The sequence below is a fragment of the Ptychodera flava genome, chromosome 6 (genome assembly GCF_041260155.1).
Source record: "Ptychodera flava strain L36383 chromosome 6, AS_Pfla_20210202, whole genome shotgun sequence".
Taxonomy (NCBI): Eukaryota; Metazoa; Hemichordata; class Enteropneusta; family Ptychoderidae; genus Ptychodera; species Ptychodera flava.
This window is the reverse complement of record NC_091933.1, coordinates 42,538,447-42,563,662: the sequence shown is the minus strand read 5'-3', so window position 1 is coordinate 42,563,662 and position 25,216 is coordinate 42,538,447. Positions and strand designations below refer to the sequence as shown.

General features: G+C 40.9%; 3 protein-coding genes across 4 annotated transcripts in view; all 3 read right to left on the bottom strand.

Annotated features, from left to right (window-relative positions):
* The window catches only part of LOC139135890 (actin nucleation-promoting factor WASL-like), a 570,409-nt gene that overhangs the window by 509,715 nt on the left and 35,478 nt on the right, over positions 1–25,216 (bottom strand). The gene's annotated exons all lie outside the window — the stretch shown is intronic.
* Positions 1–25,216, bottom strand: part of LOC139135857 (protocadherin Fat 4-like) — a 107,351-nt gene that overhangs the window by 72,129 nt on the left and 10,006 nt on the right.
* Positions 899–25,070, bottom strand: LOC139136006 (protocadherin Fat 4-like). The gene is made up of 21 exons (XM_070703826.1): positions 25,053–25,070; positions 24,752–24,848; positions 24,027–24,283; positions 23,593–23,713; positions 22,573–22,815; positions 21,688–21,921; positions 21,055–21,203; positions 19,574–20,345; positions 18,128–18,452; positions 17,615–17,721; positions 15,184–17,226; positions 14,359–14,481; positions 11,472–14,118; positions 10,464–10,717; positions 8,750–10,061; positions 7,828–7,973; positions 7,510–7,675; positions 6,745–6,893; positions 6,427–6,506; positions 5,945–6,014; positions 899–1,227 (listed from the first exon to the last, which is right to left on the bottom strand). The coding sequence occupies exons 1-21, from the start codon at positions 25,068–25,070 to the stop codon at positions 1,076–1,078; spliced, it is 9,465 nt and encodes a 3,154-aa protein (XP_070559927.1). The 3' UTR covers positions 899–1,075.

Genomic DNA, 25,216 nt, shown 5'->3' with positions numbered 1-25,216 from the left:
CATACTTCTGTGTATAATTAACACGATTGGAACTAATTTGGGATAATTGGATGGTGAAGTAATGTCTGATTAATCTGCAAATGTAATGTCATCTGCTTTTCTTTTTACATTACACACTTGTTTTTATGAGTAATTAGTAATATTACAACATTCAGCTATACGGCACGAACACTTTTGAGAAATTTGAAAAATATGAAAATATAATTATTTCAAATTAGTTCCAATCGTGTTAATTTCTCTGGCCGCAGTTGCTGTTAGTAAACAGTGCGTGATCACACAAAGATAAAGTCACAGGTCGTCGTCACAGTTGATCAGTAAAGTGTGGGATCGTCCTTATTCAAAGGGAGTGTACATACGGATACCACAACCGTGACGTCAATCGTCCAATTGTTCGTGGTTGTCGGCCTTGAATTGGAAGTAAATTTGATTGTATCGGGGACAAGAGCCTATCCTCTCTGTGAATCCTGGTGGGATCACTGTTTACTTGAAATTTTGGATTGCTGTTGATCATCTTTGTGACGCAGCAATGTCAGTCAGGAGAATTCGCACCACTAAACAACGCCTGCTTCAGAACTTTGGCAAATGATGACCAAAATACCAAAAGCATCTCACAGGAGTAATGACATGTTCCGCGAATTTTCATACTTCTCTTTCACCCACGATAAGTCCTGTCTCGCAATACCTCTTTGAATGAACACATGATATTGTTTTGCACAGGTTCTTTCTTTGCGAAAGATACCGGTTTTTATGGCGGCTGCAGTCAAGTGGGTCCATGACCTCAGAAATTAAAATAAAAAAATCACACAGCAAACATTCTTTCAATATCTAAAATATTTTACTCAGCTACTGATCAATCGCATCATGCATTGCGTGTTCAGAATGATTCATACACAATTAATGAATTAAAAATTTGAAATACTAATTTATTCGACGTACACTACATTATTGGTCTACGTAGATCGTATCACAGACTACGTATCGTCTTTACACAATGCGGTGTGACCTTAATTTCTAATCGTAGATCAGAGAGAAACGGCAAGAAACTTGAGAATTCGTTAGTCAAGGTTAATTAATCTCAATCGTCTGAATTGTTGCCATAACGTCGGCTTCTCCTGTCTGCCAGCTTGTCCTGAAGGTCTTGTTCGGCCCTAGCCTTGTTCTGGCCCTGGACCCTTTCAAACTCTACTTTATCCGCTTCGTGCTGTTGCCTGATCTTGCTGATGTCATCTGTCGAGATAAATTCGATTATTGTCCAGGAGTGACCCTGTTTGATTGTCGCTGTACTCTTTGGCTTTAGTGCATAGCAATTGGTAGCAACAGATGCATTATTTACGACCCGCCTTTTCAATTGATGAATGGTGAATATAGGTCAATCCAATTAACGGCAATGCTTTTATTGACAACAATCAGGGCTGTGCTGTTCCATACCGTTGCCATGTACGAAAAATCGGACATGTTTTAGAATAGCGGACATTGTGCAGTCCTTTTAATGAAACCCATCGGCAGGTAAATTCGCAAATTCTATGAGAATCTATAATGCCAATTGTTCGGTGTCCACTGTTATTTCACAAATAAGGAATTGAATTGCCAGCTCGAATTCGAATAGGACTTTTAAATGTCTCAGCAATTTCGCATATACGCATACATTCATCGGAACTTTCATCAACCATTTGTTATAGAACACTCAGTCGCTCGGTTATCTTGTCAAATAATGGCTATGGCGCAACCACGGTCCCTCCACAAACCAAACACTGTTTTCGAGATTCGTAAACCAGGACGGATCTTTCAGTCGATTTTATGCCTGTACAAAACTTGGAATTTACTTCGAAGCCAAACACGTTTGAACTTAAATATGTATTTGCGGAGGTACATTGTCACTGGGATTTTGTTCGGCTTGATCAAGTTCATCCATATGCCCTATCTATAGTATTGTGGTCTTCCTTCCTCACACCGCATACTTCAGGTTTTTGTATTGATCTTGATCTGCTCTAGCTTTTTAAGTGTAACTGTTATCTTCTTTCAATCCAAATACTTCTTTCTGGCGATTCTGATGTTTGCTTCGACTTTTCGACAAGTGTGGAATCCATACTCCAACTGAAGGTTTTCACTCGTAGCATTTATTGTTCCGAACATAATACACTGTACATAATCTGTTTTCAGGTTGTGTTTCTGATATTGAATTTTGTCCAGAATGACAGCATACTTTGTCACGAACTAACTAAACGCAGCATATGTAGTTCGGTTGACTGTTTTCAACTGATAGAGAATGCACTTTCTTTCGCAATGGTTGAGTCAGAAGTGATAAATCTGCTGCTAGTCTCGTTGACTTAAATAGAACCTACACTTCGACCTCTTACCATCATCAAGAATGACAAATTTCTGGTGTGATAGCAATTGTAGTTTATTGCTGAACGTGCAATTAATTCACATGAAAATGTCCCTGTCCTTCCATCGCCTGAAAAGACTTTGCACCTCCCATGAACTAAAAATCAAGATTCATGACAGGGCTCAAAATATCCGGATACACTCTGCACTATGAATATTCATGTTATATTGGTGTATATAGATTGCTATATGTGCACACTACATTTTAAGTACAATACAGTATATATGCTGATTTTTACCTGAACATGCGAACTCATCTTGAATTAGTAGTATCGACCTCAATTTTTTTCACATTTTAATGTTTTGCCGAAAATTGTAATGAATCTACGGACAACGTAGAGTCTATTGGCAAACGCAGGGTCTGGGTACATATGGAGCTATACCCGTGAGCCCGCAATTGAACTTGAGTGGAAAGATAGCGAAACGCAACGAAGACCCAAATACAACCATTCGGTTCAAGAATGCACAGACATAACTTGTTGGGTGATAGGGAGGATGACTTGTTGATAAATTGCAATCCAGGCACTGTACATGCACCGGGAATCAAGTGCATGTAGATGCAAAACCTGATATACGCAGTGTGCATGTTGACAAAATAATATTTTGAGCCCTGCCATGCCTTGAAACCTACAGTTATGCACATTATAGACACGGTCAAAGCAACATTGACGAGCGAACCCTAAGCTTTTCTTCACAGCGCAAAGTTTCTTCCACGCGACCAAATACAATTCTGGTTCCTATACATAAAGATGTCGTACTTATTCGACAAAAAATATCAAATGAAAATGAAAAGGTCTTGTTACTTTGACACACTTTGTGCTCGGTATGAGAAGATGACTTAGCGCATGCGTACCGTAAACCTTGTCAGTCAATAGAAAACGACAAACTGATCGATTCCTACGATAACAAACATCGTTTTGAATAAAGAAACTGAATAATTGAAGAAAACTAATATCTGAATATGTTCCTCCACCAATATCTGGTTTATTCCGGTAGATCAAATGTACAGCGGCGACATGTACATGCTACGTTCGTCAAAGATAGAAAACGCCGCCAAAGTCGTTGTAACCATAGACAGTATAGATACGTAGTTTTGTTCATAGACTATCATGTCCTCTGTGCAGTTGTTACATGAAGATATGCTTTCCTAATTGTAAAAAAATCTGGACCTATATGTATTTATATCCTCTTTCGGAGAGAAAAATACATTGTCTGTCATTAAATTACATGTATCTAGTGTTCATGATTTTTAAAAGTGCAATTTTGTTCACGGTTAATTATTGAAGATCAGTTCATTTATGGCTTTGTTATTTCCTACTCCAGCGAGTTTCTATTCTAACTTGATGGCCAAGTATCGAGCTATTGCAAGCGTCTCGTTAGTTTTAGACAATCATAAAGCTTGTCCACGTTAGATAAACACTAAGCAAGTCAGCAGCCGCGAGTAGTTAACGTTTTGGTTCATTCTCTTCTATTCTGACACGTTTGGTAACTTTTCTCCACCTGAAAACAGAAGGATGAAAATAATTTCATGAGGCAGGTGCAGCCAACGAACAATGCAGTTTTAAAAAGGTCCTTACTATGATAAGATACATTGTGCATGACAAATAATGTGAACTGACTAAATTTAAGTCAAGAGTGTAATTAATTAACTGTTCATAATTTGCCCTCCCACAGAAAATTTTTCGACTTACTCTCCACTCTCAAACTTCATTTTTACCCACTCCCCACATATTTTTGCCTGTTTCCCCTCCCACTGTGAATTTTTGAAGCTCCCTCGCCCTGTGGCGAAAAAAAAATTGCCAATTTCCCCTGCCCTGGAAACAATTCCCCTCAAAAAATTTTTCGCCAAGCCCTGTCCCCAGGACAATCAACCGATATCCGCCCTGCCCTACAAAACAAACTAAAATTTGCTCCCCTACCACCTAAAAACATGTCCCCTGCCTAGCAAATTAAAATTTCCCCTGCCCTCAAAATTGCTCCTGGAATAGCTTTTTCGATGAATAGCTCCGTTGGCTGCACCTGATGAGGCCCAATTGAAATATTTAGGCATTTCCAAATTAAATAAATCAGGGTTTGCAATGGTGCCTTTGTTTAATGTTGACTTATTGCATAGCCTGTGTTCGTTACCTATCCTCCGCATGGATGCTTCAGTGCGTTGCCTAATTTTGGCGGCTATCTCTTTAGCATGCAGTAGTTAGATTTTGGTGGTGGTGACAAGGAGGGAGGGAGGGGAAGGCGGGGTTGATAACGGGTTGCTTTTAAATTGTAGCCCTATTCTTCGGATTTTTCGAAATACGTTGATTGGCGAACGGTCTGAACAAAAGTGCGATCTGGAAACTGTATATAGTACTTGTAGCAGAGCATACCACATTCTACCTTGAAATTGACGGACTGACCCATCGTTTTACACTTTTACACCACAAGCGTACTTTCTCTATAACCTGACTAGGTTCTCATACTGTCTCTGCTAGCTGCAGATTGAGGAGAATTTGACTTTTCAAAAGGAATTTAAGTAGTTTTGCATATTGTTGTCATGCCCTTTTTTATCTGTTGGCTACTATAGGCTGTTGTGCATTGTAAAGCAATCAGATACCAGAATTGGCAGCGTTTGCCAGGAAACAGCGTGCAGCTCGTTGGCAACCTAGATAACGATTAATGTGTCTTTCTATTGGCCAGTGTAGCTAAATGCACCTCGGCGACAATTTTTCGTTCACTAATTTTTTAAAAACAGTTTGCTGGTATGCTAATTGCGTGGCTGCAATTTGAAACTGGCGGAGTAAATTAACTTCTTTTTGTTTTTGTTAAAATCGAAAATCACATGATCACATCGAGTTATCACAGGGTACAACAGCAATTTTGGAATTAAATATGTAAATTTAAGGTCATGAGTTTATTTAATCCTTATGGTGAACCCTGATTTAATCTTGATCATGAAAGAGCATTGGTTTAAAGGTTTCCTTCGGCAAAGTACGAGCAAAAGTTCAAAACTTTCTATTTCGAGGCGTGTATTACATTAAGGAATAAAGGAATAGAGTAGAATGTTCAGACCCATAGTAAAATAATCCTAACTGCAGCACAAACTATAAAAAGTCATCGAATCGAAGCCACTGAAAGTGAGGCGCTGTCAGTGTTTGTATTCCAAAGAGTAATCCCTGACCAGCATTCACGCTCCAAGCTCGCAGTGGATGGGTTTTAAGCCTACGGATATTCCCAACACCTTCATGTCCAGGTTAGCAGAGTGCTTATGGTTACTAGGTTGCAGCAGCTGATGGTGCCGGACGATGAGAAAAAGCTTGGATATACAATGTAAATACATTTCTTCTCCAGTTTTGAATATTTTTTCTGAGACAATTTATGACCATTAGAAACAGTTGCTCGCGCTAAATTGACACTGTTATCGTAGGAATCGAATGCTTGCCCTCTAGGAATGCGTCGACTGTAGCAAGAAGGAAAAGTAAGTGTACGTTTCTCGTGTCGTCTGCAGGTATGTCGGATTCTACAAAGGCGGGAAGTTATTTGATCCGTCTGCCAATAGTTCAGAATTATGACATAGACCTACCTTCTGCTCCACCACCTCTAGCCTTTGAAGCTAAACTCTTAAATTTTCCAGCTGCGTCGTCACCCTTCGCCTAAGATATATAAGTAGAAACAGAGTAATTAATATCCTACACGAAGAAGACAGCGATTCTGCTGTGGTCATCTTCATCATCATCACCATCATCGTCGTTGTCATCGTCATCATCACTCATCTGTCTACACTTGTGTTGGTATGTGATCTCACGCTAGTAGAGATCGTGAGCTATTAGTCAATTACCAGGTACTAACACTTGTAAGCAACTCAATTGTTTATAACTGATAATAAGGAACGTATGAAGTTGTGGCGAGATAAATGATTTACACATTACAGAAGTCGTATTTAAATAGTTTTTTATTTGCATGATCTGTAAAATGGTTGCTAAAATGGAGCATTAATACTGATCATATCCTGTCGGCATTTGAGCTGTACCATGTGCCATTGGAAAAGCAACAATTCATACTCACAGAGGGAAGTGCTAACACAGATTCTCCGGCTTGTCCTTTCTTCTTGACTGGCAGATCTTCACGATGATACTCCTTATACACTGGAAAAATATGAAATAAAATATATAGCTGCTCGACATAAAGCTAGTGAGGATGATATCGATAATTTTATCAAGCCACGAGTCAAGTTTGTGTTTGTGCAAGGAAGGGTTCGCTTTTTCAGTATATCACCTATTCACTTTATGTTAAAAATATATTATTAAGAACACCAAGGGCTTCAGAAACCTTCATTTGGAGATAATGAATGATCAAGTTTACGGTCTACGTAAATGAACATACCATGTTCTCCCCAGCCATGTCTTTTACCACGAGCTACTGGTTCTGGCTCTGGCTTCGGTTTTCTTCGGCAACAATCCTTGATAGCCTGAACGAATCGAGACCAACAGTTTCTACAACACCCTCCGTCACCAATACCACCTGCACATAAACTGAAAAAAACACAAAATCCATGGTAAATATACCGGCTTGCACAGTAAACCCTTAAACGGAATAAAACCGATGCAACTAAATTCATTCAATTACGTCCCCGCACTCGTATGTTTTGAAGTCTTTTCATGGAAAAAATCGCAACGTATTCTAATTTTGACTTTGGACTTTCTCCCTACAATCTCTTTTAGTATATTTTGTGCGATTCTTATAAAACACCTGCATGCTTGCAGAATGTAACATTGATGATGTAGTGTAACTTATGGAGTGAAAAACAAGTTTTCTGCTTTGATTTTTGAATGGGCAAACTCATGTTATAGGGGAAAATAACCAAGCATATAAGAAACTTGCGTTCAAAACTTCTGTGTGTGTTTTGAACTGCTTACCTGCTTACATTTCAAAATTTTGAATGTAAAAAAGAAATTTCATTACTCTTACCTAACACAACAACAAATTACAATCAACAGACAACTCTTGCATCAATCATCGTCGAAAACTGCAGATTCGTGTCGAACATTCGATTCTCTGAGCGCTGATTTGATGTTTTGCCAAACATAATGATGATAAATCTTGGCTTCTCTCTGGATTTGTTTTCAGCAAATGGCACGTGATACTTACCCAGAGGCACAGCAGCAATAGTATATCAAGGCAGATAATCCAATCAGGGTTAGTAGACCAAGCAAGGATAACACAGCGATTGTAGCGATGCCGCCGGCGGAAGTCCAGAAAGAGCTCGCTTCACTCGTGTACTTCTCAACAAACGTGGCGGGATAATCTGAGAGAGCTGAAATGAAGGCAAAACAGTCACATTATATAAATATCTCCTTGTACATTTCATAGTTCAAGTTACAATGCTCTATACTTAGCACGTATATCCAATCAAGTAGGAAGCATCGGACGCGTTTGAAATGGCTACTGTATCTAATTTGACTTTACCTGATAACTCTGCTGCCGGTGTGCCCTTCTCATCGCTTGCGAATTTCGAGTAAAGATACTCCTGTGATATGAAGTTTTTGGCATTCGCCAATCCGGACTCGACATCGGCTGTATCGTCAGCGACACCGTAAATCCAAACGATGACACTACAAAAAATCCGCATCACACAAAGATAAGGGCAGAGAACTTACAGGTAGCGATTCCATTTTTGTACAAACTAGCTACATTTGCGTAAATAAAACATACAACCATATTTCATAATGCCTGTTCACAGTCTATGCATACTGTTATCAATGTAAGTCAGCAGATGTACAACGTTTCCGAGATGTAGCTAAGAATACTGGGATATTAGATGCTTGCAAATTTCAATTGTGGAAAACATGTCGAATGAACAATTATTTAGCCCACATAAAGGTTGGATTCTCACAAATCAAATCATCTTAGCTTCTACCACGTCATTAAAAACGATATTGACCTACTTTATAATCATATTTATACTTGTACACCGATAAAGCTTCTTTTAAAGAAGTTGTTAGTTTCATTTTACATTCAAAACTCATTTATTTTATCAATGGTACATTTAGTTAGAAAAGCAAATCTTACCATTTCTAACGATATTTCAAATATATCATCAACATCTCTAGCGTGTTTAGTGCGACCAATTTGTGAAAACAGCTGGTGATATTAATTATATATTTAATAGCAAAGACAGCAGTAGTATATCATAAAAACAAACAAGTAAGTAAATAGTTATACAGGTAAGTTGTTAAAAAATAGTAAGTAAAATCAAGTAAGTACGCAAGTAAAAAAGAAAGAAAGAAAATGAAAAGAAACAAAGTAACAAGTAAGAAAGTAAGTAAGCAGAAAAGAAGGAAGGAAGTAAGCAGGTAGGTAAGAAAGAAGGTTCTATTAATATTATTACCCGGATGATTGCAAAAGTCGCCGCCTTGCTGTTGCCGTGACTACGTCACCAATCACTGTGATGTGAGATAGTCCGATTCGACCTGTTGGATAATCAGTGCTGATGATGCTAGTGAGAGGTGCAAGGAATTCTTCTTCATTGTCAAGAATCTCCTGTTTCGTTCTACCCGATATGTGAATGCCGATCAAGTTCAGGTACGGGTCGAATGTGTCTATTCTGCAGTTGATGGCCACAGAAGTAAGGGGAGGGTTTCCGGTGTCTATTCCGGTCGCAGTGAATGCGTACTTTGTGTAGACTGTTGGTCTTGCCCCAGTGGCTAGGCTGACATCTCCGCTGCTTGGATTAACTGTGAACACTGATGAGGAGTCCTGAACACTGTATTGGACGATGGATGTCTGATCGGCATCATTAGCAGTGAGTGTTATGATCGGCTCACCGAGCAGATTCAGGTAGGACATTTCACCGCTGTAGAAAGAAGGTGAAAAAACTGGCGCGTTGTCATTCACGTCAACAATTTGTATGACAGCAGTTGTGGAGGCTGTCAGTGGAGGAGACCCAGAATCCACTGCGAGAACCGACAATTCGATTTCTCTGTACAGTTCACTGTCCAGTTCTTCCTTGACACTGATGATACCACTAGCTGAGTTTATCATGAAATATTTGTTGGCCACAGGTCCGTTGTCAGCGAGGGCGCTTGATATGGAGTAGGAGAGAACACTATCTTCCCCGGCATCTTCGTCCTTTGCGGTTACATGTAAAACTGTGGTACCAAGCGCACTATCTTCCCGTATGCTACTTGCGTATGGCGAATTGCTCAGGAACTCTGGAGCATGGTCGTTCTGGTCGGTAAGTTGTACCACCAGGACGCCGTAGGCTTCCATTCCATTACCTCTCGTAATGAGAACAAGGAAGTTGTACTGTTGAATAGTTTCATAATCTAAGTCATCCGTCTCGACAAGGAACGAACCTGTTGTGGGTTCGAGATAAAAATGCTCAGCATAATCGCCGGACACAATTTCATACACAAAGTTGTTTCCACCGCAGATGTCTGCATCAAAATCATTACAGTCGATCGTTCCCAGGACGGTTCCATGTGGCGTGTTTTCTGGTGCTGTAATGATCACGTCAGCTTCTACCAATGGAACCCCATCCACGGCAGCTACAACGTTGATGTTTGCCGTGCATTCGTCATACATTGTCGTATCCTTGTCATCCTCGATACGAATCACAAAGGAATAAGACGATCGAAGCGCCATATTCAAACTACCTATCAGATAAATATTGCCCTGTTCAGGGTCAATGCTCCATGTACCTGACGAGAGTAGAAATATAGTATAAAACAGTCATTAGACTCATGGCGAAAGATACTATTAGCCAGTTCCATGCTTTAAGATAGTACATTCGCTCTTAAGTATTACTGTATAATTTCTCAACGTCGGGTATGTCCGGATTAAAGGGGAAGAACATCGTGTTTGATGTCAAATACGTTAGTTACGTATTTCGTTCAGATGTTGATCTTGTTGTTGAGTCGAGTTGCCGTATTCTATTGAATCGTTCCGAGAAGCTGATCACTTGCTCAACTAAGATTTTTACATTTTCACCAACAGACAGTTAACCTTCCTTCTTACTGTCTAATGAATCAGGCACGCTACTGTATTGCTTATAGAGGGCCGACGGGAGAAATCATCTTTTATTTAACGCATCGAAAACCTACCGTCACCACCACTCATGATTCTGTATGTCCGTTGGGTGTTCTTCTTGGCCCAGTCATCCCTATCATAACTTCGTATTACCATGGCTGTCATACCGACGGTCATGTCTTCCCTGACGTTGGTGGTGTATCGCCGGTTGAAAGGCTGCTTGCAAATAGGCCCGTTGTCGTTCAGATCATTCACCAAGATGTCAACACCCGCCAGTCCTGTGCGTGCAGGGTCACCTTTGTCCGACACTTTAATTTGCAATTCATAGCTGTGGAAACACATCGAAGACAGCAATGTTACCATTATGAGAATACACTTTGACCTTTTTAGGCTTCCACGCTTTCTAAAAGGTCTTTACACGACTAATTTTGACTTAGTGCCTACCAATGAGTGATTTCAGAAGCACAATATCCACGTACTATTATCGCGCTAATTACCGTCAATTTCCATTGCGGGGGAAAGAGAGTTGAGTAGAAACTGAGAGAAAGAAACAGTAAAAGAGCCTTATGGATGCTATATGAGATCGATCAAGCGTTTCCAAATTTGCGTGAAGTTCGTTTGGATTTCTTACATACCCTAGCTATTTTATTTTTTCACATATTTTTGTGGGATGTTCACACATAAGAGAAAGAGTGGTCAAAGTTAGTAAGAATTTTATAGCCTGTAGATCATTATATATTAATATTTGTGATTGACCTTTTGCGGATTTTTCATATCAGAATTGACTTTCGGTCACGGGGTAGAAATACTGGACACCATGTCGTTTGTTAAAGTACAGATCGGCGCAAAAATGTCCCGACAGCAAAAATTAATTGAAGTTGTAATGACATAGAATGATCAGCAAATACATTATTTTTTTGTCACGAGAGGCCACACTCGGTTCGTGCATTTAATTACAAAAGTTGTCTGGTGCGCGGCAAGGAGTTACTTTTTTAGACAGGATACTGCCGAAATGCTTAATTGTTACACCTGTCTGGAATAATAACTAAAGACTACTAGTATTAAATACTCTGTTTGCTTACAACTTTATCTCTTCTCTATCCAAAGACACCGTGGTAATCAGTCTTCCTGAGTTTTCGTCAATATTGAAATGACCTTCATCGTCACCGCCGATGATAGTAAAGAACGTCTCTCCATTGAGTCCAGCATCGGGATCCGTTGCTGTGAAAACCCAGAGTTCTTCGTACAGAGGCCCATTCTCGTCGATCGTTAGCTCTACTGAATTTGGCGTGATCAAAGGGTCATTGTCATTGACGTCTATCAGATGAATTTCAACTGCGCACAGTGCGGTACGTTGAGGGATTCCGTTGTCGGTGACTTCTATCACCATGCTGTAGATTTCATACATTTCTCTGTCGAGTATCGCTAAGGGTACAACATCCCGGTCTGGTTCCAGCAATAAATCGTTTTGCTGGATACCAGAGACGACCTTGTACGAGAGGTCTGCATTGTCACCGGCGTCGATGTCGTGTGCTTTCACAGTTGTCAAAATGGTCACGATGGGCTTTGGATTCTCGTTGATGTGGACGATGTCAATGGGTTTTTCGCATATCGGATCATTGTCATTCACATCAGTGAGTGTAATTGTCAAAATGAAGGAGTCGGCTTTGATTAGGCTGTCATTTTCTGCTCTGTCAAAAACAGTGATGTTGAGGTTATATTCTTCAAGGAACTCCCGATCCAAGAAACCAGCCACCGAAATGTCACCAGTTTCCTTGTTGATATGGAAGCTTCCGTCATTTCCCTCAACGATGTAGTATTCCATTTCTCCATGAATACCGTAGTCATTGTCAGAGGCAGTTGCTGTATAAATAATTGAGCCTACCGGGATGTCTTCTGGGATTGCGACCGTGTCTGTGTTATGGGGTAATATTGGTCTGGCTTGATTGATAGGTTTAACCACTACAGTAATAATGGCATAACCACTTCTAGCTGGCGTGCCTCTGTCTGTTGCTTTCACCCGTATTCTGTAAAACTCTGTTCTATGCCATGCCAAAGCGTGGAATGTGCGAAGTTCGTTGCTGATGAACTCGAAGTCGTTCCCAGTGTTTCCACTCACTATTTCATAGTCGATCTGGCTGTTCACGCCGGCGTCAATGTCAGTTGCAGTTAATTGCATCAGCACTGAATTAATCGGCGCTGTCTCCATGACAGTGATCGAATACAAACTCGGTGTAAAGATTGGGACATTATCATTGACATCAGATATGCCAATCTGTACGACAGTGGTGTCATTCAGTTCATCTCCGAATCTCTGCAAGCTGTCCTTGGCTGTAATTTCCAATGTATACGAGTCTCTTGTTTCCCTGTCAACAACATCAACTGTGGATATGATGCCTGAAAACCGATCGATGGTGAACTTCCCATCCTCATTGCCACCTGAGATTTCATAGCGTATCCTGCTATGCACGTGTTGAGGGTCATCGACAAGGTCCAAGGCTTCGACCTTGATCACGCTTGCACCTGGTAGGCTGTCTTCAGGAATGGTCTTTATGTAGCCACCTGTCGGTTCGTCGAAATCTGGTGGCTCCTCGTTAACGGGTAGGATGGTTATTGCCACGGTACCCGTAGAACTCAGCTGTGGTACACCAAGGTCTTTCACTTCGACAGTCATGAAGTAAGACTTGGTTTGCGAGTCATAATCCAGGGTACCGCTCACCACAATATTGTCTCCTGATACACCAAAATGTCCTAAATCATTACCTGTCAGTATGGTAACAACATGATCTGTGTTCGGTGATCCAATGTCATTGTCAAGGACATTGAGGGATGTGACCACAAAGTTGACTGGCGCATCTTCGTCTACTGAATTTGCATAGTTTGGCGGGTCAAAGTACGGTGTTTGGTCATTGATGTCTGTGATAGTTACCCTAACTGTTGTCAGGGCTGTCTTCTCTTCGCCAGGTGCGGCGAGATCAGTTGCTGTAATTTCAATATCGTACACATCAATAGTCTCTCGATCGAGGGCTCTCTTCACTAAAACCTCCCCGGAGGAAGAATTGATTTTGAACACGTCACCAATGTTCCCTCCAGTGATAGTGTACATGACCAGTCCGTCGTTCAGTGCATCACCATCAGTGGTCGTTACAATCTGAACAGGGGTGTCAGCAGCGGCATTTTCAGGGACGGATGTCACGTATACAGGCGGTGAGAAGATTGGCGGATACTCGTTGACGCCCTGCACTGACACAGTGATCACAGCAGTACCATAGCTCAGTCCATCAGACACGTGGATAGTCAGAACGTAGGTGTCATTTGTTTCAGCATCGAGAACGTCATTGGTCAAAACCATGCCAGTAGACGGATCGATGGCGAATCTTCCAGCTTCATTGCCTGAAGCTATGCTATAGGTGAAGTTGCTCCCGGCATCACCGTCCATGCACGTAGGGCCGATGATGGAAGTTCCGATGTAGCTATCCTCCGGAACGGTACCCATGTACGCCACAGGGTCACAGTATGGAACATTGTCGTTGGCATCTGTCACTCTTATGTTTAAAGTCAGTGTACCTGTCCTTGCTGGTGAACCAAGATCTCTGGCTTCTACTACTAGACTGTAGGACTGAATGCTTTCCCAGTCAAGTTTCTTTAGGATCGTAACCTCACCAGTGTCTGCTATCATGTGGAATTTCTCTTCTTCATTGCCAGACATTATCAAGTATGATACGTCACCTGAGCAAAATAAATATTGAGCAATTTACGTAACAAATATTAGATAGACCGAAAAAGTATACTTCAATAAATTGCATTAACAATGTTTTAGCCATCAACGTCACATACTTTTTGTATAGTAGAATTCATCCTTACTAAGATAAAGTTCACATCCTGAGAGTTGCATAACAGTCGTACGAATTCAAAAGTACATGATGAATATTTGGTTCATAATTAGATAATTGATTACAATAGACTGACCATCCATGCCGGTATCGGCGTCAGCAGCATTTAGGTCGATAACTGTGGTTCCCTCACTCAGTGCTTCCGAAGCTTCAACGGTGATGGAACTTGCACCGAAATCAGGGGTGTATTCATTCATACCTACAAATTAATAGCATTGGGATTGAATTGTAAGCTAAAAATCGACAGTAAGTTTTCACCAATGAAGGATGTTTTCTCTCTACAAAGGAATCGTCATTTCTATTTGTACTTAATGTCATTCTGTTTTGTATTTTCCTTCATTTGTCTTTTTTATTTCAGTGGCATGCTTAATTATTTTTGAAAAGAATTTTGAATAGGAAAGGAGAATCGTACACACAGTCGCATTGTAAGGGACAAACGGTACATGACTTGAAACAACCCGACTTCTTCTCACCTTGAAAGTGTCGCACAACATTTCGTGAAATATTTCGAGTGTGAAAAAGTAACGTTTGACCAAGTTTGTTTGGATATTGAGTTAGTGAGTGCCTCGAAAGTGAAAGACTTAAACTTGTGTTTGAACTTTTTCATTAAACTTTATACCCTTCTCTTACAAACCCGATAATATAAATCAAACATCACCGTGCAAAGTTTGGTAATAGAGAAACAAATTACCTTTAGTAACATTCACCTGTATTTGAAATTCAAAATGGCCGCCATTCCTTTGTTATCTGTATGCGGAAATATAGTTTTGATTTTCGACAAACTGAGACCGTGAAAATTGTTCTTACTCCAAGAGCTTCAAAATGAGCTCCCACAAGAAAAGTGTTGTCCGTTTCAGAGGCACATTCTACCTTGTAAACTCGTTTGTACAGACTAACTTACCAATTATGTCTACAACAACTGTGGCTGTCGAGGATACTGGAGGAAATCCACTGTCAACCACTCGAACAAGAAGTTGGAAGGTTTGCTTTTGCTCATAGTTGGGACTGGTACGCACCACTACCTCTGGCAGAGAAGCCTGGGGAATTTCAAAGGTGTTAAAGTCGTTTCCGTCAACGATGTAGTATGTTATTGTGCCGCCGCCACCGTCGTCGTTACAATTCAGCTGTCCAAGCACCGTTTCCACTGGTGTATTTTCTTGACACTGCCAGTAGTAGAAATCTGGACTGCAGTAAGGATTTTCATCATTTTCATCAAGGATGGTAATCGTCACAGTCGCTGTGTCTGTTGCCGTGTTGTCGCTTACTTGGACTTGTAAGGTGTATGTAGCCTTTGTCTCTGCATCCAGGAAATCGACAACCACGATGTCGCCAGTCAGCGGGTCGATTGCAAATTTGCCGTCGCTTCCAGACACGATTGAATATGTCAGAATCCCACCAACCCCGTCGTCGGCGTCATCGGCAGAAACAGTCAAGACAGTCGTATCCGACGAAGCACTCTCGGACACTGAACCAGTGTAACTTGCTTGGGTGAATACTGGCGCATGTTCATTGCTCTGTAGGATGTTTATATAGGCCGTTGCTGTCGCTGTTAAAGATGGTGCTCCATCGTCAATTGCATTTAGAATAAGGATATATCTGTCCTGAGTTTCAGCATCGAGGTTTGTGTTATCAGCCACGTATATTTCATTGGCAGCATTCACACCAAAGATGCTGTGAACGTTTCCACCGGCTATACTCACTGCAACATTATCACCGTCTACGTCAGATACACTTAGAGGAACAGCCATCGAGGATACGGAGGCGTCTTCATTGACACTGCCAAAATAGAGGTTTTGGGAGAAAGATGGCGGGTTGTTGGTACCGGGCAAAACGTTGATATTCAAAGTAATTGAACCAGTTTTTGTGCCAGGGTTTGTGCCTGTATCTTCTGCTTCAACGGTCAGGGTATGCAAATCACCAGCATTTACTTTGGACACCAAGTAAATCTCGCCTGTTTGACGGTCAATGCGGAATTTCGGACTCGGTGCGGAAAAACTGAAATAAACATCTTCTCCACTGTCTCCATCAGATACAGGTACTGTCAAAATGACGTCATTGATCGCAGTGTTTTCAGAGATGTCAATGGAATGTACCGCTGGTAATCCAATTGTAGGGGTAAACTCGTTTACAGGGTTTACGTTGACGGTAACCACGACCGTGCTCGTCAGCGATGGTGTACCTCCGTCATAGACGTGCACGGTGATGCTATGACTTTCTTTAGTCTCGAAGTCAAGATTGCCGGCCAAGGAAAGCACGCCTGCTGCGTTGATAGCAAAAGGGCTGCTGATAGGGCTGCCATCAACGTCAGCAATGGAGTAGAAGATATTCGCATTCACGCCATCATCGGCATCACTACAAGAAGCACCAATTAGAGTGCCAGAGGAGTCATCTTCATCAACACTGACTAATGCGTATGTTGATGTACAAAACGGCGCATTGTCATTGAAATCTGTGATTGTGATAACAACGTCCTGTGTACTTGATTGTGGTGGAGTACCTCGATCTGTAACGGTGATAGATACAGTGTGTGACGTCAGAGGGATGTCTCTGTCCACTTGTGCTTTCACTCTGATAATACCAGTCAGCTCATCTATCATGAAATACGATCCGGGAGCAAGTGAGAAGAAAAACTTGCCATCTAGACCAAGATCGCCATCAGTCGCTGATATTTGGTAAATAGAAGTTCCAACCGATGTTGCTTCTGAAATCGATGCCGCGTAAGGTAATGGTCCGGTGAATGATGGCGCGTTATCATTGGTTGGTGTCACCTGGATAGTAACGTTGGCGGTTGCTGAGTTGTATCCGGCAGCTCCGTTTAAGTCACGTGCCTCGATGTACAGACGGAAGAGCTGAGTAGCTAAATTATCATAGTCCAATGGACCCTTTGTTGTGATGGCGCCTGCGTTATCTATGTCAAACGATGAAGAAGGGTCCGGCTCTCCTCCTTTGAAGAAACCGATAAAAAGGAAGAAAACAATCAACTATCGTGATTTTTAACTATAGGAATGGTGGCATTGTGGAATGACGTCACAAAATATTACATTTCATCCAGCTTTGATAACGAGTATATCATGTTTGCTGGGAGTTAAGCGGTCTTTCTGAGAAGTGAAAGTGTGAATTAATTTAATTGTTGAATAAGTCCACTTCCCCCTCATTCGGCACTTGCATAAATTCCACACAAGTGAACTCTATTGAATGTGGACATATCAAACGAATTTGATTTTATCACAAGTTAACATTTCAGAAGCGACTAGTTTCTCTTTTCGTCAAATCTTCGTATTACGAAATCTTCAATTGAGTCATATGAATTATAAACGGCTTGCGAAGTGTACCTGTGATGACGTATTCAATTTCTCCATTAGGGTTCACTGGATCGGCATCAGTTGCCGGGACGTTCGCCACCGTCTGTCCTGATGGCATTTCTTCCTGTATGTTACCGCTGCAGGCACGAGAAACAATTTTACTATTAATTTATGCATGGTTAATTTCATGGGTCGGCTATTGATATTGTGAAGTCAAAATTGAAAGACCAAACCTGATAATTTCAATAAATGTTAGGATACACCTTGTCAATTGCCAAGACGCAGTTTCCCCAAGTATTTCTGAAAATTATAATGACGCATTTCTTCTCCACTGATGGAAAACGTTACCATTAAGTATGAGCAGCTGACTGGTTTCGTCTTCTTGATTTGGAGGATGACCCTGTTTGCTTACCTCTTTAACGTTTGTATTCTCTAAATGGTACATTGAAGCCTAAGCTGAAGCATCGAAGTCTAGGATATCAACTCTCAACTCGATCGATGACGCGCAGCGATAGAGAAACACGTAAGAAATAATTGACAAACCTGTAAACACTTGAGGCAAAAATGGGTGGGTTGTCATTGACATCGTTCAGTGTCAAGGTCACAGTCGCTGTGACGGTGTTGGCTGGATCCGAATCAACGGCTTCCACAGTAATGGTGTGAGAAGTAGCAGTTTCGTAGTCCAAGGACTCTACCAGAATGATATTGCCGTTCTCGTCCACTTCAAACTGAGGACAGGAGCAGGCAGCGGCAATACTGTATGTGACTTGTCCGTGACCCGTTAATGGTGAATCAGCGTCCGTTGCCAGGACAGTGCCGATAGTAGAGTGAATGTCGATATCTTCGTCTTGGGTAAATGCATAGGCAGCTGTTGAGAATAAGAAAAATAAATGTTAATGAATGTTACTTGCACTTATTGGTAAAGTCTGTGCAAGTGTAAGTTACCTAAATGAAGAACTTGTTGTGAAACAGTCATCCAGGTCTTAGCTATCTTAGTCCTGAACTTGACCGAACTGTTGCCTCGTAGTGTATAGTTAGTATGCGCCTCGAAAATGAAAGACTTAAACTTTTGCTAAAATTTTCGTCGATGAAACTTTCAACCATTCAACTTTCAAGAATAAAATTCAGGGGTCAAAGTTTGGTACTACAGAAACAGATTACCTATAGCATTTACCTATATTTGAAATTCAAAATGGCCACATCCCTGTGTTAACTCTATGGGGCAAATATGATTTTCGATTTCAAAAAATATCCGGTACATTTGATCTTTTTCTTATTCCAATAGCTTTAAAATGCGCCCCCACAAGTGGTAGGCCAGAGAAGTATTGAAAGTCCGAATATCTGTCCCCGAGTCGCATTCTGCCTGAAGTGGTGCTGCATTTTTTCTATCACATAGTATCACTGTGTTTTTGTTTCACAGTTTCTATTCTCATGCTTGAATGGCAGGAGTCGAAAGAAAGGCATCATGGGAAGAGAGATTTAAATCATAATGAGCCAACTTGGAATAAGTACTATTCTAAATGTAAGAACTTTGTTACCAAGCAAAAATACCCTTTCGTCGTATAGTATTTCAGAATTGTATTCTTTCGCAATAATCCAAACTCTCAGATGAAAAAAGAAGCCGAGAAATCAGGTGATTTGCACTTCTTTCTCACCTTGCTTAAACTGTTTGTATGTCATACAAACAATAGAACCTTACCAATATATCTATATGGGTTATCAAATTACTGAAAATGAATGAATTTGCATAAATACATTTGCTATAAAACGATGTGTAGAAAGTAGGAAAGCCTCAATTAAATTGAAAATTATCGTTTAATAATAGCACGCCATAGACGGAAGAGAAGATTAAGAAGGATGTCGAAGGGTGTTTTCTCTTTTTTTTGCTATATGAAATAACGTGTAGCTGAATGAACAACATAATCTATGGCAAAACCCAGCGATATTTTAATCCATCAGTCGTCAACAAAGTCAAGGCCATTAACTCACCGGTTGGCTGAAATGCAGGGGTTGCTTCGTTGACTGGGTCGATTATAACCGTGCCCTCAACAGCAATTTGGTGAGCAGCTGTGTCGGTCACTAAAACTTTCAGTTTGTAAGAGGTCGGGTCAGTCTCGAAGTCCGTCGCAATAATCTTGACAACTCCCCCTGGGACTGAAAATGTTCCGCCATAGTCATTGTCTAAGGTATATGTGAGTGTGCCGTCAGTACTATCTTCATCCGTACACGACAGGGTAAATACGTCAGCGGCCGTTTCTTCATCGACGTTTTCAACGAAACTCATCGCAGTACATACGGGAATGTAGTCATTTTCATCGGTAATGGTGATCTTAGCTGTGCCGGTTCCTGTACTTGTGGCGTCCTTGGCACTGAGATCAAGGTTATAAACGTGTGGGCCAGCACCGAGGGATTCGTAGTCAATGGCATTTTTCACTCGAATGTCTCCATTTTCATCGATGTAGAAAAAATCGTCGGTGTTACCACCGGTGATTTCATAAATTATCAGACCGTCGGGAGAATCCGGAGAATCTGGATCTGTGGCTGCACACGACACTACCAGCTTATCGATCACATCTGTTTCGGGAATGGTTACGTCACATGCTGGAGCAACTGGAAACACAGGTGGACCTTCGTCTTTTGGCAAAACAGTGACTGTTATGTCGATGTCAGTACTCCTCTGAGGTGTTCCACCATCGGCGACTTTCAATTGCAACTTGTATTGGTGGTTAGCATTGGCTTCATAGTCAAGTGTTGTTTCCAGCTGCAATGAACATAAGAAAGCTGGTTAGAGTCATTGACGCGAATTGTGGCATACACATACTAAGTTTGGTGCTTATTCCATTCAAATTATGATCTCAACCTTCAACAGCATAGGTAATGATAATGGGCATGTCACTGTGTAACAATTTGCCTTCAGAATAGATGGAAACACTGGGCAGATTGGTATCTCGAATTGAAAGACATAAACTTTCACCGAAACTTTCCTCAAGGAAATCAAGATTAGGGGTAAACGTGCAGAGTAAGGTACGAGAGAAACAAATTGCCCAGTATTTACCAACACTTGAAATTCAAAATGACCGCCATTCCTATGTTAACTCTTAGGGAAAATAAAACGTTCGACTTGTACAAAATAAGCCCGGTAAATTTATTTACTCCATGAGGTTCAAAATGAGCCCCTGCAAGTGGTAGACCAAGTAAGTATTGTACAAGTTTGAAATTACGAATATCTGTCCCCTATAGGCGCATTCTACCTTAACCCTAGCGAGGGTCGAGAACATACAATATATTCATGCAGGACAATCCCTGAAGACAAACTCGCTCATTTATTCATTCACCCAATCTCTCAAACACATTCATACATAGTGGTAATTCACACACATTCTCTCTCTTCTCTCTGCAAATGCTATCCGTAACACTTGACAATCTTGGAAGATGATCCCACCGTTATTCAACTTACTTTTTAGCCTTACACCGGTTCCAACAATCCATTCAAACACTACTGGAGTAGCTGGGTCAATTTGGGTCAAGGTGTAAGTTAAATCACCATTAGGGCTGTCATCGGGGTCACTGCATTGCAGCTCATCTGAACCGGCCACATTAGATACCGCAGTCAATGGAACTGTTGGAGAAACCAAACTGTTAATGATCATGCTAAAGGTATATGCAATGAGCTGGCCGCCAATTAGTCCAGCCCACTGCGACCATACAGTCTTGTCTTGCTGTGAATTGAGCAGCTGTAAGGATGCGAAGGTACAGCATATATGCGGAAAGGTACCTTACAATGAGTTTACATTGAGAATATATACCCATGGCTATACTCACTAGCACGCTTATGAAAACACAGATATCGGTCAGGAGACTCATGATTTGATCCTCTTTATCTTCTGCTCTATATTTCATTCAGAAATATCGATTAAGCTTCTCTGCCGACGGGTAGTTTGGCAACACTTCGGAAACGCGTAGAAACCGATGTTTCCCGACTACAGGTTACATCATTAAAACACGGTCAGACTTTTTTACTTTGAATTGTTTTATAACGGGTATGTAAGTGTGGTGAAGCAATAAATGACGAAATTGACTATTGAATGGGTTTGCCAACTTACATTCATTTTCTGACTTCTCAACGTTGAAGGCCGTTGCCAGGCACTGTGGCGTGTTGTCGTTGATATCACTCACAGTAACTGATAACGTGGCAGTTGCTGATTGGCCGCCACCGTCGATAACTTTGAGAATAAGCTGATAGTTGTCTTCGACCTCTCTGTCTAGGGGACTGGTCAGAATGATTTCACCAGTGGTTGGATCCAGGGCAAATTTTGTCATTCCTGATACTGGGACAGCTGTGTATTGGTAAACGAATGATGTAAATGATACAGCGATGAAATGTACAGCGTGTGTTTTCGACAACATCGGTGCCCAGTGATATCACAAGAAAACAGTGAAAGTTTTTGATGTGTAAATGTAGAACGCGCCTCGGGGACAGATATTCGGACTCTGAAACTTTCAAAATTCTTTCCTGATCTACCACTTGTGGGGTTCATTTTAAAGTTCTTGGTGTAAGAAAAATTTTGGCCGTCTTACTTTTTCAAAAATCTAAAATTTTACTTTTCTCCCAAGAATTAATACAGGGATGGTGACCATTTTGGGTTTCAAATATCGGTAAATATCAGGTAATTTCTTTCTCAAGTACCAAAATTTGCACGGTGCTCCCGATTTTTTAATCTTGAGTATGGTTGAAAGATTTCTGAGGAAAGTTGGAACGAAAGTTAAAGTCTTTCACTTCCGAGGCGCATACTACCTTAAGTATGTGTTTCTACATAGGTATTATCTGTAGAAACAATTCAGAATAGTGGCGCAAGCATCTGACGTGTGTATATCTAACCTTTTAACATATGTATGGATAACACAACCTTGCTTTCACGAAAGTTCCATGTATGAATTGGAAACGATCACAGGTGTGGGAAATAGCGTATGCATACCTGAAATCTTACTGTAAGATGAAATACCATGGGTCTCTTCATCACCGTCGGTTGCGTGTGTGGACGCGTCCTCTATCACCGTATCAACGGCTTGGTTCTCTGGAATGGTGACCGCAAAATCGGTGAGGGTTGGAGGAAAGTCGTTGAAAGGCAGTAGGTTCACCGTCATTGTCAAGAATCTTGTCTCCGTTCCGTCTGTTACAGAAATCTCCAGAGTATAAACTCTAGCCGTGGCAGGATCGTCATAATCCAATGCTGTAAGTAATTGAAATCATTGAAGTGATTCTCTTACACCTTCTAGGACAAATTCTATAATTTCTACAAAGAGTCTCTCATGCATGACTGTTGTGACACCCAGCCTTGACTTTTTACCTTGCGCGGACACGAAAGGTTAGTGGTCCAGTTATTTATAATCACCTGGCACTATTATGCAATTAGAATACGTGTCTGACAGGAAACCATCATTTGCTTTTGTTTGCTACACATCAAACACAAATACCACCTAGAATACGAATTTTTTTATGGAAAAGATAATGTAGAACATCAGTGTTGTAAATGAATTAAAATATTACCATAATTACTGATAATTAAGAACTTTGCTATTATTACACCTTTATGTCAAGCATTTCATTATTGTTACCAATAAAACCTGACAATATTCAAACGTTGTGACACTCGTCTCTTTTTAGAAGACGTCTGGGGATGCTGGCTTTATGCGCAGTTATTTAGTGTACGAGGTGAGGTTCTTTGTATAGACATTCCATTGCATTGGATGGAAAAATGTTCGCTTTACAGGAACGCGTGTTTGAATAAGAAAAGAGTTAGTAATCAATTACAGGAACACCGAGTATTGGTCTACCGTACGACGGTTGCATGTCGTATTGTGGTACATAATCTCGGAACTAACTGCTTGCCATGGGGTCGGACAACTTCAGATTCTATACAGTGTAGCACCTGGTAATTATCCACAGAAAAATAAGCAATTAAAATAATATTTAAGAGAGCTATCATAAAAAGTTAATTCCGACTTACATGTACCAGTGGATAGTGTAACTTCACCAGTTCCAGAATCAATGTCGAACTCGGTGACGGCTGGCGTGATGGAATACGTAAGAGGCGAACCATCCGGGTCTATACAGTCAATATCTTCTACCTATGAGAGACAAGGAGCGGCAAAGAGTGACTTTTGATAAATAGTGTGTCTTGCTGATGATATTGATAAAACCCATGATCATGTTAGAAGTAATCATATTCTTTGTATGTATTCTCTTGGTCTATCAACAGACAATATCGAGCACTGAGCAAAGGTAAGCATAGCTCAATGTCAGGTACACTGTCTTCTAAAGGCTAGCCAGACAAACCCACAAGCGTTTCTTTCGCAGAAAGCTTTCGTCTGCTGTTTATGTTTCATCGGACAACTGATCACCTAAAGGTCGAGCAGTACAATTTGTAAATCGATGACTCACTAGAGCTCCTGATATAGCGACGTTTTCCACCAGCTGAATTACTATGCTTTCCGATGGACAGTCGATGGGAGCATCACCAGTGACGTCAGTAACCGTGACTGTGACAGTGGTGGTGGCCGAACGTTTTGGACTAACTCCTTTGTCTTCGGCCAAAATGGTAAGAAGAACAGGACTTCCGGTCTGTTCGTAATCTACTTCGTTTTTGACAGTAACGGTACCGTTGACGTCAATGGCGAAATTGTCGTATGTATCGCCGTCTGAAACAAATTAATGTGTTACATTAAGTGAAGTGCATCGCAAGGCAATCACAGCAAATGGAAATCATATAATATGGTATGCAACCAAACTTGGACAAAAATGATCAATTTCGTTTCTACAAAAGAGCAAACGACAGGGACTAACTTAACAATAACGTGAAATTGAACCATATAAAGCTCATACAGATCAAATAACAGATATAAATGATGCACTTTGAACTGCCCTGTTATCATTGATCGATGATATTGCTAACTCGGCAGATTTAATGGTCCTATTCCTCTAGATAGGATATGTTATGTGATTGTCCTGAATCCTTTTCTGTCCTTAGCCTTACCGAAACCCCTATAGGCAAAAGCATGAGTGCGAAGAGAAAATAAATATTCGAAGGAAAGTTTGAGAAAAAGCGTAGAGTTTTAAGGAAAGATCTGATACAATCTATGGCATTGTAATGAGGATTGTACACGTACCTATGATCGAATACTCAACTTCTCCCTGTGAACCTATGTCACCATCCGTAGCAGTGATGGAAAATACACTGGTCCCATAGGGCAAATCTTCTACTGTCTGAAAGAAATATGACAAATCTTTGATACATGTGCATGCAATAGCAATTCAATCGTTTATCGAAATTAGAAAAGTCCGGTACCGTTTAAGAAATGTTGGCTTTCAGAACACTCATGCTAACTGTGAATCAGTGAATGTAAGCTTTAAAGGCGCTAGCGCTGATTAAATCATAGTCTTTGGTACGAATGCCTTTCTTGTATTTACAAATTTCACCCACGACATAATTTGAACGCTAGCTATTGCAATTAGGGACGTTCAAAGTTCATCGGTTCTCATCAAATTCTGAAATCACTCTCGCTAAAAATACTAGTATACTGAACAAGGCGGCCCGGGCTACCTTCGTGGTTACTTTAAATTTCCTTACTCTA

Bases quoted from the DNA above. Each gene is read 5' to 3' on its own strand.
- LOC139136006 (XM_070703826.1), bottom strand. The intron at 18,453-19,573 runs GTGAGTTAATGG...TATTCTCAACAG, and splicing joins CCCTGCATTTCAGCCAACCG to CTGCCTATGCATTTACCCAA. The intron at 14,482-15,183 runs GTAAGTTAGTCT...ATTAATTTGTAG, and splicing joins AGTTGTTGTAGACATAATTG to GTATGAATGAATACACCCCT.